Below are 12007 nucleotides of genomic sequence, written 5' to 3'. Positions count from 1 at the left end.
AAAAAAAAAAAAAAAAAAAAAAAAATAGAGATATGTAGTAGCTTCTTGAGCACACAGATCTGGAGATTAGGAGCGAGATCTAGGTTGAGTATAGATTTGGTATATCGTTTGGTTATCAGCTTATACGTGGTAATTAAAGAGGAGAGTGTAGACTGGAAAGGAAAGAAAGCATCAAACCAAATCCTGAAGAAAATCAGCATTTGAGGGAGAAGGAAAAGGGAAGGAGAGAAGAAGAAGATAGAAGAGAGTAGCCAGTGAGACTGGAGGAGAGCTAGAAAAATATGACCCCATGGAAGCCAAGCATATCGAGTAGGATGAGGACTATGAAGAGTGCTCACTGGATTTAACAACAAGTGGTCTTGGCAAAACACTTCCCGTGGATTGGTGACCCAGAACACCACTGGTTGAGGCAGGTTGAGGGGAGGACTGGAAACAGTGAATGTAGCCAGTTCTTACAAGAAGCTTTGCTGTTGAGGAAGGATAAGGTGAGGCTGTAGGATCTTTTTGAGAGAAGTTATTAAATGCTAATGGAAAGGAGCTTGGAAAGAAGAAAGGGTTGAAGATAAGGCACCAGGGTGGTTAACTGATGGGATGTCCAGATAGAAGGATCACCTTCAGCGAAGATCCTGAAGATGTTGTGGCAGAGGAAATGAGGCGAATGAGGATGTGGGTGCAGCTGAAACTTCCATTTTAATGAGTTTTTCTCCTCGGTTGAAGGTAGAGGGAATTATCTACTGAGAGCGAGAGGGGTAGTAAGTAGTGTTCTGGTAAGTACAAGGGATTTGAAATAGTTGCTGTGGAGAATAGGAGGGAGAACAGCCTTGGAGAATAAAGATTGCTGATTCGAGACAAGGGAGAATTCTAAGTTGGAGACAGTAACATAGCAGTGATACCATTTGTGTAGCTGTGTGATTTGTTTTTTGGTTTTTGTTTTGCGGTACGCGGGCCTCTCACTGTTGTGGCCTCTCCCGTTGCGGAGCACAGGCTCTGGACGCGCAGGCTCAGCGGCCATGGCTCAGGGGCCCAGCCGCTCCGTGGCACGTGGGATCTTCCCGGAAGAGGGCACGAACCCGTGTCCCCTGCATCAGCAGGCGGACTCTCAACCACTGCGCCACCAGGGAAGCCCTGATTTGTATTTTTTTTCAAGCAGCTCCACCTGCAGCTAGATGGGAAGCCTTAGTGTTAGGATAGAGAAGGTGACTAACAGTTGGTTTGCTCCAAGTTGCCCTTTTGCTCAGTAGATGTGACAGAAGTATGGGACGAGGGTGTTAAGGAAATTGGCAAGAATTGTTGAAGAGATAGACCACGTAGTCTAGAACAGGGGTCAGCTGACTACAGGCCAAATGTGGCCCACTGCCTGTCTTGTGTTTTTATACATTTTAAATGTTTACATAAGTACTTACATAATATCCATAATATGCCTCTTGGCTCACACAGCCTAAAATATTTACTTCTGGCCCTCTAAGAAAACGTTTCCTGACCTTTACCTAGACTAAAGTAGGATTATAGTAAAAACAGGATGGGACTTACAGATAGCCAGAAAATAGAGGGTCCAAGGAACTTGAGGTCTCAGTAAAGTCCAAATATTAGGTACAGTGGGACAACTGAGTGGGAAGGATAGGAGGTTGCAGTGAGACTCTTGTGAGTTAGATTTCAGAGCTGGGGCAGCTGCAAGTGACAGCCAGGTCCAGCTGTGGCCATGGTAGTCGGGGACCAAAGTAGAGGGGCTGTGACTGTCAGTGGAGTTGAGGTCAGGGAACTGAGAGCCCAGGCGGAGATACAAAGTCATCCAGGAGTGGAGGAAAGGGAGATTGGGAGCGTGCCATTCAGCCTGCCAATTTGGGATGGTTAATACAGTAACAGAATCAGATCCTTAAATCACATCTCTAAAGGCGAGGGAACCCCCACTGGAAGGCCAATCGTGTTTAAAATTAAAAGAAAAAAGGGCATATGGCGTTTGCTTGAACAAGAACCACCTTTGTGGAAGAAGTGGCTGGTGAGTAAATGGCTAATGAACGTTAGGCTGCTGCATGACCAGGTCACCCAGGATGGCTGTTCTCTTGCTCTCTGTACATCCCCTGCCGACCAGTGCCTGCTTCACCCACACCCTGCTCACATGACTGCCCTTCTACATACCTGCCCCAAGCCCCAGCTGGTGATTGTTCTAATCTTTAGGTCAGAAGATCTCCACCAGGAGAGCTACCTAAGGGACAGTGAGGGGCATGCGCCTCTGCTAGTTTCCCTGGTAACTGATGACATCAATTCCCACTATAACTGGTAACCTCCCCCCTCTCCCCGGGGAGCGAAGACTGCTGCCTCATCCTGCCCACCGTCTGCCACACATGGTGGGGTGTCACTCCAGGCCTCGCTTTCAAACGTGTAAGCTTCCGCGTCCGTTAAATCGATGTCTCTGTTGCTGACTCCAGCTCTGCTGTCTTGAGGCTGGGCAAGTACAGGGCTTCCAGGCCTGTGGGGTGCAGCCCAACTGCTGTGTTGGTAGATGAAAGCATAGCGTGTGATGCGTTGCCCAAGGAACTTGGGACCTGGAACTGGAAATTGGTTCCTAGGGCTGTCAGGTGTCTCACTGGTTATTCATTCAGGAGGAGGCCTCTGTTGCTTTAGGTCTGGAAGGCAGAACAGCACAAACAGGGTTTGTGGACATAGACGTAGCTTTCCCTCAGCACATGGGACAGAATCAGAATGACGCCTTCATCACTGAGGTCATTCTTACAGCAAGACCAGCTAGGTGGCAGTGTTGAAGAGCTTCCTCATAAATGACCTTCAAGTCCTTTCTAATCCAAATTCTGTGATAATGCAGGTGTGACACAATTTTTTCTAAAATATAAAAACAAGCCATTTAATTCATGGATGATTTTTCACCTCTGATTCTTCTCATTTGCTTATTATTGAGCACGCACCCTGTTGCAGGCACTTCCTAGGACTACAGAAAAGAGCGACATCCCTCAGTATTGTATTGTTTATCCACAGGGACCTCTTAGCCATTATTTCTTTATATGTGGGAAAGTGACAGCCATACTTTTACCTTTTTATATTTCTGCTTTTATCCTGACCTCAGGGCCACAGATATAACATTGCTATCCACCAGCATAAATACCTCATGGCACAAAATGGTTAAGAAAGCTAAATGAAGCTTTGCTACTCTGTCCTGGGGCTTGTACAGTAACGCCTCACATGCAGTGAGTTCTCAGCACGTGTTTTTTGAATTGAAATCTTCCATTTCTGTAATAGCATCACCTGCACCTTTAGGTAGAACTTGAATTTAATGTGGTGGTTTGTGTGTGTGCTTGTTTTTCGAGTAGCTGATGGATTTACAACTGAGCGACAGTAACTTTCGTCGACACATCCTGTTGCAGTATCTCATTTTATTCCAGTATCTCAAGGGGCAGGTCAAATTTAAAAGGTAAGTTAATATGGGTAGTAAATGGTTTATAAACAGCAGCAAAGAGAATGATTGCTTACTGATGTATATTTTTATGTAGCGGGCTCATTTTGTGTGGAAGGCTCACCTCCCTGAAACATTTCATTTGCAGCAATATTAGATAATCAGGGGCTTTTGTTAGCTTAACAAGATGCTAAGGTATTTGTTTTAGAGAAAAGGCATTGACTGTATCTGCTGCCAGTGTCTTTCTTGCCGAGAGCCTGGCATCCTGGGAGTTCTCAGTTGTCTTGGTGGGTGGAGGTCTCTGCTCCTGATTTCCATCATTCCTCACCTCACTCAGACCTTCTCCAAACCTGATTTGCAAACTCAGCCAATAATACTTCTTTCTCCAGGTGTGGGACTATCTAAGACATTAGAACTGAAAAAAATTAGGTAAAGCTTTGAAGCACAGAGGAGTTCTAGTTTCTTTGGGATTTCAGAAAACCTAATCAGGACCTCCGCTGTCAGTCTGAATACCTCCACCTGTAGGGCGGACTAGTCCCTCTTGTCCCACCCAAAACTGAAGCAGAGCTCCGTTACTGGATGGTATCGGAAGTTTGCAGAGCAGTGTTGTATTAGTTGTAAAGAATGTGGCTTTCTACCTCCTGGTTTTGAATCCCACTTTCATCACCCACTAGCTGCAATTCAGCTTTCAGACTTGTAATTTTAAGATAACACATAGCAAACACTCAAAAATGCTGTTTGTTATCCTTCTGTTGTGGAGGTTTAGTATAGCACAGTAGAAATTGGAGGCAGACCTGGGTTTGAATGCAAGCTTTATGGCTTGAGCCTCTGTAGTCTGTTTAATATATGCACGTCCTTGTTTTGAGAATTAAATGAATAATGTATGTAAAGTCCTTAAATCCTGGCACATGGCAGTCTATCAGTATTCGTTGGATGGCTATAAACTATAGAGCACCTAGTACATAGTGAGAGCTGAATTAATGGCAGCTGTTAACAATCTGGGTCTGCCTTCAGCCTTCTCTAGAGTTTTGGGGGTTTTATTCATTGTATCTTGAATGCGTTTTAAAGGAACATAGTGTGACTTATTTGAATGTGCATCTTGGAGAGGAGTATGTTAACATTTTCTCTGAGGCTATTATCCCACATTGAACTTCTTATTTTAGGAAACATTCATTGCTTTGTTCAGTGTTTCTTCAAGACGGTACATAAACCTTAAAATTGAATATACAATTCTTGTAACTCAAGCATGCTTTTATTGCTTTGTTTCCTAGTTCAAACTATGTTTTAACTGATGAGCAATCACTCTGGATTGAAGATACTACAAAATCAGTTTATCAAGTAAGTTCATCACGCAACAAACCCATGATTGAACAAAATGAAAATTTAGAATTTTCTTTGTTTCAGCCCCAAATAGGAAAATAAGGATAAAGTTAAGCTCAGGTACAAGACCACAAACACTTCTTGGTTCTCTGCCTACAAACCACTCCTATGATGCAGAAAGTTGTTGAAAGCTTAGTATATTCTTTCTAATCACAGCTACTATCTGAAAACCCCCCTGATGGAGAAAGATTTTCAAAGATGGTAGAGGTATGTGTTTTATATTTACATAGTCTTCTTAGCACCCAGTAGAGTTTCAAAGTCTTCATTATGGAAATGTAATTTCTTTGTTTTTCCCAGCATATATTAAACACTGAAGAAAACTGGAACTCATGGAAAAATGAAGGCTGCCCAAGTTTTGTGAAAGAAAGGTAAATATATACTCCTCTCAAGCAATATGAGAAAGGCTTTGAGAATACAGTTTGGTATGATTATTTTACATTATGTACAGATATGTGTAAATGTATTTCATATAAAAAATGTAAATTGTATTCCATAAAAATAACAACCACTTTGATATACTTCTGTTTGACATTTTTATCTCAAATTTCTTGTCATTAACTTCTCAGAACAAACTGACCTGTTATTAATTATTGGGAAAAAAATGCTGTGTACCCACTCCTTGTAATTTGTCCCCTGGTGTGGCCTTTTTGTCTTCTCTCTGATGAGTGTAATAATATGAAGCTTTCATATGAAGCTTTTTTAGGAAGAAAACAATAACTAAATTTTCTTTTACATTAAACATTTGAAATTCCAGTATGTTTTGTTCACCACAGAACATCAGATACCAAGCCGACAAGAGTAGTACGGAAGAGAACGGCTCCAGAGGACTTCCTAGGGAAAGGACCCAACAAAAAAATTCTGATGGGAAAGTAGGTTAACCTGTCTCATAGGTGGGATGTTATCATAGAGGCTTTTATATTGTGAAAATATTACTGTAAGAACTCCCAAGGTTTTGTGTTTTTCCAGTTTTTTGTGTGTTTGGTATGTACACAGATGACTAAAGCAAACCACACCCTATCAATCTGTAGGGTCCATCATGGATTCACGCATTCAGACAAAACTTACGTTTTTTGTCTCCTGCTTCCAAAATCCATGGCTCTAGGTTCTGCCATTTTTTCCATGTCACAGACAATACAATTGCTGTTAGATTGATCCAGCTTACTTCTAGTTGTTGCATGGTACTATAATCCTTTCATTTCTTTTACCTTCTAGTTAACTATTCATTGCGTTATACTGCATTTGAATATTTTTAGAAAAAAGTAATGGTTATCACTATCATTAAAGGGAGCTCAGCTCAGCGCTCTGTGATGACCTAGATGGGTAGGATGAGGGGGATGGGAGGGAGAGCCAAGACGGAGGGGATATAGGTATACATATACGATTCACTTCATTGTACAGCAGAAACTAACACAACATTGTAAGGCAATTTTACTCCAACAAAAAAAAAAAAAAAGAAAAAATCATTAAATATATGCTCATATAAAAAATTTGCTAAATACCAAAAATGATTAAAACTCATCACCACCCCAAAATCCACTATTTAAGTATTTTTATAGTTTTAAGGTAGAAGAGAATGGTGTCCATAAAAAATGTATTTATCTTTGTGTCTGTTTTGCAGTGAGGAGTTAACAAGGCTTTGGAATCTCTGTCCTGATAATATGGAAGCCTGTAAATCAGAGACAAGGCAGGTTTAAAATGTTTCATATGAAGTATTGCTTTTCTCAAATGTTAAACTAGAGTAGAATTTTGTCAGCTATAAGCAGAGCTCAGAAGAAATTTTTAAAGTTTACTGTGGTTGACTTTGGCCCAGTAGAATATAGCTTTCCATAAAACACCTAGAAGTACTGATAAAATAATTGCAGAAATCACAAGAAATAAAGATTTGCAAAAAAAGAAGGGGGAACTAAAAACCAAAGTAAGAACTAATGCTGCAGTTGCTTCTAGCTGGGGAGCAGTGCAGGTGATTCCCACATTGGGGAACCAGAGAACTTGGGTTTTAACGGCCACAAAAGGACAGAAAGTAAAGCCTTAGGGCTGCACAAATATGTAACTGAGTTTCCCCCAAGTAAATCTGAGGCCCTCAGTGCACACTATCTGTAAAAGAAGGGCACGGCGGGAGGAGGAGGGACTGGTACAGGAAGCAAGGAGCTCATCCATTTCCACTTGAGATGTGGGCGAAAAGGAAAAAGTATTCCCTGAGAAATTATAACCACAGGTCTGCTGTCATGCGGTCTTAGAGTTTATATTTATACTACCAGCAGTATAAAGGAACGACCCTCAAGCTAAGGGTGAACTAAAAAGTCCCAGGCTGATGATAGAAAGCTTGTGATGGGGTAGGGTGGCCACACCTTCAACCTAAGCCACACAAGGATTCTACAGGTAAGTCTGAAGATAAACTCACCATCCAAACTTAAGAAAACAATCTACCATGACTTAAGAATCAGCAGACAGAAGAAGCAACTAAAAGGAACATGGCACTCTCAAAAAGGACCAGGCAAATTAGAAAAAACAAGTACTTGTAGCAATAAGAAAATATAGCCATTTTGTACAACACAGGGAATATAGCCAATATTCTGTAATAACTAAATAAGAACACACATGATCCTCACTAGTTATTTTTTTAATGCCCAGGGAATATATGCCAACTTTGGAGGAATTCTTTGAAGAAGCCATTGAACAGGCAGACCCTGAAAACATGGTTGAAAATGAATACAAGTAAGTAATGTCTCTCATGAACTAATTTCCCTAATATCTCTTAAGAACTGTATGTATACTAGAATGCTTATCAAGGCAGACAGTTGAGAGCATAGTACTTTTTCTTTTAGCTGAGTTTATGTGCCAGCTTCACATTACTGCACGTCTTGATTTCAATGACCATTCCCGTCGACTAACAAGCATGACTTAGAGTCACGCTTGTGTCAGAAAAGTAGAAAAATCCACCTTGAGCCCACCTCTATCACCTCTTTTCTCTGTTCCCCTTCAAATCACAGTATGTCCAACAGTGGCTGACAATTACTGCCTTCATTTCCTCAGCTCCTGTTCTCTGGTCAGCCCATGCCTGTCTCCCCATCACTCCACTGAAATAGCTCTGATCATTTTTTGACCTCAGCAGCATTCTCCAGTTGATCTCTCCCTGCTTAGATAATGTTTTCTTCCCTTGACACCCATCTAACTGCACTCTCGTCCTGTTTTTCCCTTTGCCTCACTGTCTTAGTCTCCATTGCTGGCTCTCCATCTAACTCAAATTTTGTAGTAACTTCAGGAGTCAGTCTTAGCTGTATCTTCCAGGTGACACCACACAGCCCCGTGGTTTTAAATAGGCATTATGGCATCGTGATCTGAGGGCAAGGGCCCTCTCATCAGCCTGCCTAGGTCAGTCCTGGGACTCTACGACTTACTGGCTAGGCTTCTAAGGGCTAATTTAAACCCTTCTTTGCTTTCTTTCGTTATCTGTTAAATAGTACCCATCTCACAGGGTTATTCCGAGCATTAAATAAGATGGTTCACATTGAACCACGCACTGCCTAGCGGTAGTTTTTCAGGTGCCAAGATTGTGTCAGAGGTAATGAGGCTCATTTATGAGCAGTGACTAATAAACTAGATTGCTACTCTAAGAACTTGTGGGGACTTCCAAGTCACTTACAGAAACTCTTAAGTGGAACAAATCTGTCCTCGGGATTCTCTGTAGCTTGCCTGTTTCCAAAACATTATAGAGTTTCTCAGGTTTTTCTTACCTTACTGTGTACCACCTAAATTAAGGAACAGTTTGGATTCTGTTCTTGGTATCACTGCTTATGGTGTTGGCTACTGGATGTGTCCCTTTTAGTTTTGGAGTCCTTTTTATTCACTGAGGTTGATATTCAGCAAATTAAACTTTAGATGTTATATAAATTAAACAGATTAATTAAATTAACATGATGAAAACTGTTGGGTTTATAAAATATTCTGAAACTCACACCTGCAGATGGCATTGCCCGTTTGGATATCAAGTCAACTGAACATAGTGAACCTATGAGTATTTTTCTCTCTAAATTACCAGAGGGGTGATCTGTCCTGCACACACAGCATCTAGCCAGTCCTGGACACATACTAATTGACTTAACTTAAAATGTATGTAAACTTTTAAAATTTAAAAACTGTTTGCTGCATATGAACCTGCCTCTTTGGACTCTGTTGGTTTCCATTTATAAGTGAACTGCTCACTGAGAGGTTCTTTAGGGCTGTGCTCAGAATGAGAAGAATGGTGCCTTCAGCTACTGACCTGGGAGTATAGAAATTTGCCTGGTGAACTACATTAACTAGAAGGGAATATAGAAATAAAGAAGTATAAATTACAAGACTGACATCTCTCTTTATAGGGCTGTGAACAATTCTAATTATGGTTGGAGAGCCCTGAGACTATTAGCACGGAGAAGCCCTCACTTCTTTCAGCCAACCAACCAGCAGTTTAAAAGTTTGCCAGAATATCTCGAAAACATGGTAATAAAGCTAGCCAAGGAATTACCAGTAAGTAACATCAATTTTTACATCCTTTAGTTCGCGTTACCTTCTTTTTTTAAACTGCTATTCCTGTTTGAGCTAAGAGCTGAATTTAGCCTTTATCATGTGGGGGAAAAAAAAAATCCATAAGCCCCCTTGTTTAGAATGAGAAAAAAATGCATTTGAGTATACATTTATAGGAAGTACATAAATAAAGTAACTTTATATAAAAATTATTATACTTTATTTTTTCTGTGTGCCAATGCCTTATATTTTATCAAAGGTAGGCCCAGCGGGTAGTGGTAGGCAGCTTGGCCTATCTTTCTACTCTTTTCCAATACAATATGGTAATAACTATACTGTATGCATAAATCTGAATAAAATTACTCAAAAAAAATGTTAAGGACATGGTTGCTCCCCCAGTCTTCCGTAGACCATTGTTACCATATGCTGAGTACTTGCAAGTCATCTTACCATACTTCTTACTGGCTCCCTTCTTCCCAGGTTGGAGTAAGAGTCTTTCCAACCTTCAGTCTTCCCCGCCCGCCCCTCCTTCTCCAGGTTAACACTGTCCCACGGCGATCCTTACCTGACATTCACATTTAACACTCTCAAGGGTAAAGTTCTGGGCCCCGTAATTGGAATCTCATACCTAAATAGAAAGTATCCGCAGTTATCTGATTTTAGAAGTTGGTATTCTTTTAAAACATTGTTCTACTCATTTTAGCCTCCTTCCGAAGAAATAAAAACAGGTGAGGATGAAGATGAGGAAGATAATGATGCTTTGCTGAAGGAAAATGAAAGTAAGAATTGAATTTTCTTGGCTATTTTACAAAATTGGAAAAGATTGGGGTTCTTTGTTGAGAGGTACGTTATTTGATCTACTTCTCAACTTCTCCCATTTTTCTCAGCTGTTTCTTATAGTGAGGAATCTAAAACATTGCTTGATAATAACTTTTAAAATAGTACCTTTTATACAGTAAAATTTGGAAGTGTTGGGAAGAAAAGTACTTACATTTGAAGGCAACTCATACCTCTGTTAATTCTTGGGGTTTAGATTGGGGGCCGCTGGTTTCAGAAGCCTTCCTAATTTTAATAGAGGCAACAGCTTTAGCTTTGATTGAGTCCCTAATGATCATAAGAATGGTAATTCAACCCGTGGAAAGTATAAAAAGGAACTGTTGTACTTTTAAAATAAAGCTTATTAAAAGTGACTAATATCTCAGTGGCCCCATATTCCGTTTTATATTTTGAATCGTACACATCCTCGTACTTTGTTCATAATTTGTTTCCTGTGTTTTCTAGGTCCTGATGTTCGGCGAGACAAACCTGTAACAGGGGACCAAATAGAGGTATTTGCCAATAAACTGGGTGAACAATGGAAGATTCTGGCCCCCTACTTGGAAATGAAAGACTCAGAAATTAGACAGATTGAGTGTGACAGTGAAGACATGAAGATGAGAGCTAAGCAGCTGCTAGTCGCCTGGCAGGATCAGGAGGGAGTGCACGCGACACCTGAGAACCTAATCAATGCACTCAACAAGTCTGGGTTAAGTGACCTTGCAGAAAGTCTAACTAATGACAATGAGACAAATAGTTAGCTTTTTTTTTTATTATTAAAACTGTGATAAGCTTTTGTTACCAAGCAGCATTTGATAAGAGGTTCACTGGTTTTGGTAAACAATAAACATTTTTATAACAGTTGTACAGTTGGCTGGTGCTCCAAGAACAACAGAATGCATGGTGGCTCTTGATGACTGACCTCAGGGTCTGGGGGGGACAAGGGGGTAGGTTGGGGAAATGGCCAAAGTAAAGTGACCTCAAGGTCACATAATATTTTTGTTAATTAAACATTTATAAAGTCAGTAAGCAATATTTAGGGGCATGGTGTTTCCTAAGATACACTATGCCAAACTGGTTTCCTGCATTCCATTAGCAGTTACAGAATTTAACTTGCTATCCTGGAACATCCCAGAGTAATACTTTCTGAAACCATATGACTGCTCTAGTCTCATCTATGCTTTAAAGCAGAGGATCAGCAAACAATGGTCCGTTTGTCACCTCTTTTTATAAGTAAAATTTTAATGGTACACAGCCATGCTGATTCTTTTAAGTACTGTCTATGGCTCCTTTCATGCTACAACAGCAAAGTTACACAGTTGCAACAAAGACTTATGGCCTGCAAAGCTTAAAACGTATTTTTTAAATACCTGGCCCATGGCAGAAAATATTCTCCAACCCCCAACTTTAAAAGAAATGGGGTGAAGTCTAAAATGTAGTTCATTTAGCCTTAGAGAACTTATTTTAAGCTCTCAAGTCATTAAAATAGGGATACATACCTCAGGGATTGTTGTGAAGTTCAAATGAGATGTATGTGAAAGCATCCTACAAACAGCAAAGCACTATGTAGTCATCATGGCTGGAGACAGTTTCCATTCCCACATAAGTTACCCTTTAGGGCACTACGGTCATTGTTTTGAATCTGGAAGGAGGGCTAAGTGCCTGTCACTAAAAATATTCTTGCTGGGGCTTCACCTCACTCACTAGTCCAACAGTGATCCAGCACAGCTCTAATATCAAAAGGGCCTCAGTGCGAGGGGCACAGCACATAAGGCACGCTCAGGAATCAATCAAGACATTTTCTTGCTTATTCTCTTTTCCAAGATCTTATATGAAAGGCTGAATTCTAAAATAGCCTAAATAGTTTAAAACAACACTAGTATAAGTCCAATTTCTTATACTTTA

The 12007-nt window shown here is 40.5% G+C and overlaps 1 protein-coding gene across 1 annotated transcript in view; it reads left to right on the top strand.

The window, feature by feature from the left end:
* The window catches only part of THOC1 (THO complex subunit 1), a 42727-nt gene extending 31764 nt beyond the window's left edge, over nucleotides 1-10963 (top strand). Inside the window, exons 12-21 of the mRNA XM_007448616.1 lie at nucleotides 3321-3421; nucleotides 4675-4741; nucleotides 4940-4990; nucleotides 5081-5151; nucleotides 5557-5652; nucleotides 6402-6467; nucleotides 7415-7498; nucleotides 9142-9289; nucleotides 9990-10065; nucleotides 10568-10963. Coding sequence (XP_007448678.1) covers nucleotides 3321-3421; nucleotides 4675-4741; nucleotides 4940-4990; nucleotides 5081-5151; nucleotides 5557-5652; nucleotides 6402-6467; nucleotides 7415-7498; nucleotides 9142-9289; nucleotides 9990-10065; nucleotides 10568-10863 — 1056 coding nt within the window. The 3' untranslated portion in view covers nucleotides 10864-10963. The remainder of the gene's footprint in view (nucleotides 1-3320; nucleotides 3422-4674; nucleotides 4742-4939; nucleotides 4991-5080; nucleotides 5152-5556; nucleotides 5653-6401; nucleotides 6468-7414; nucleotides 7499-9141; nucleotides 9290-9989; nucleotides 10066-10567) is intronic.
* The last annotated feature ends 1044 nt before the right edge of the window (nucleotides 10964-12007 follow it).

Source organism: Lipotes vexillifer, unplaced genomic scaffold (genome assembly GCF_000442215.2).
Source record: "Lipotes vexillifer unplaced genomic scaffold, Lipotes_vexillifer_v1.1 scaffold168, whole genome shotgun sequence".
In the NCBI taxonomy this organism is placed as follows: Eukaryota; Metazoa; Chordata; class Mammalia; order Artiodactyla; family Lipotidae; genus Lipotes; species Lipotes vexillifer.
The sequence above is the reverse complement of the archived record's forward strand: the minus strand, read 5'-3'. Positions and strand labels throughout refer to the sequence as shown.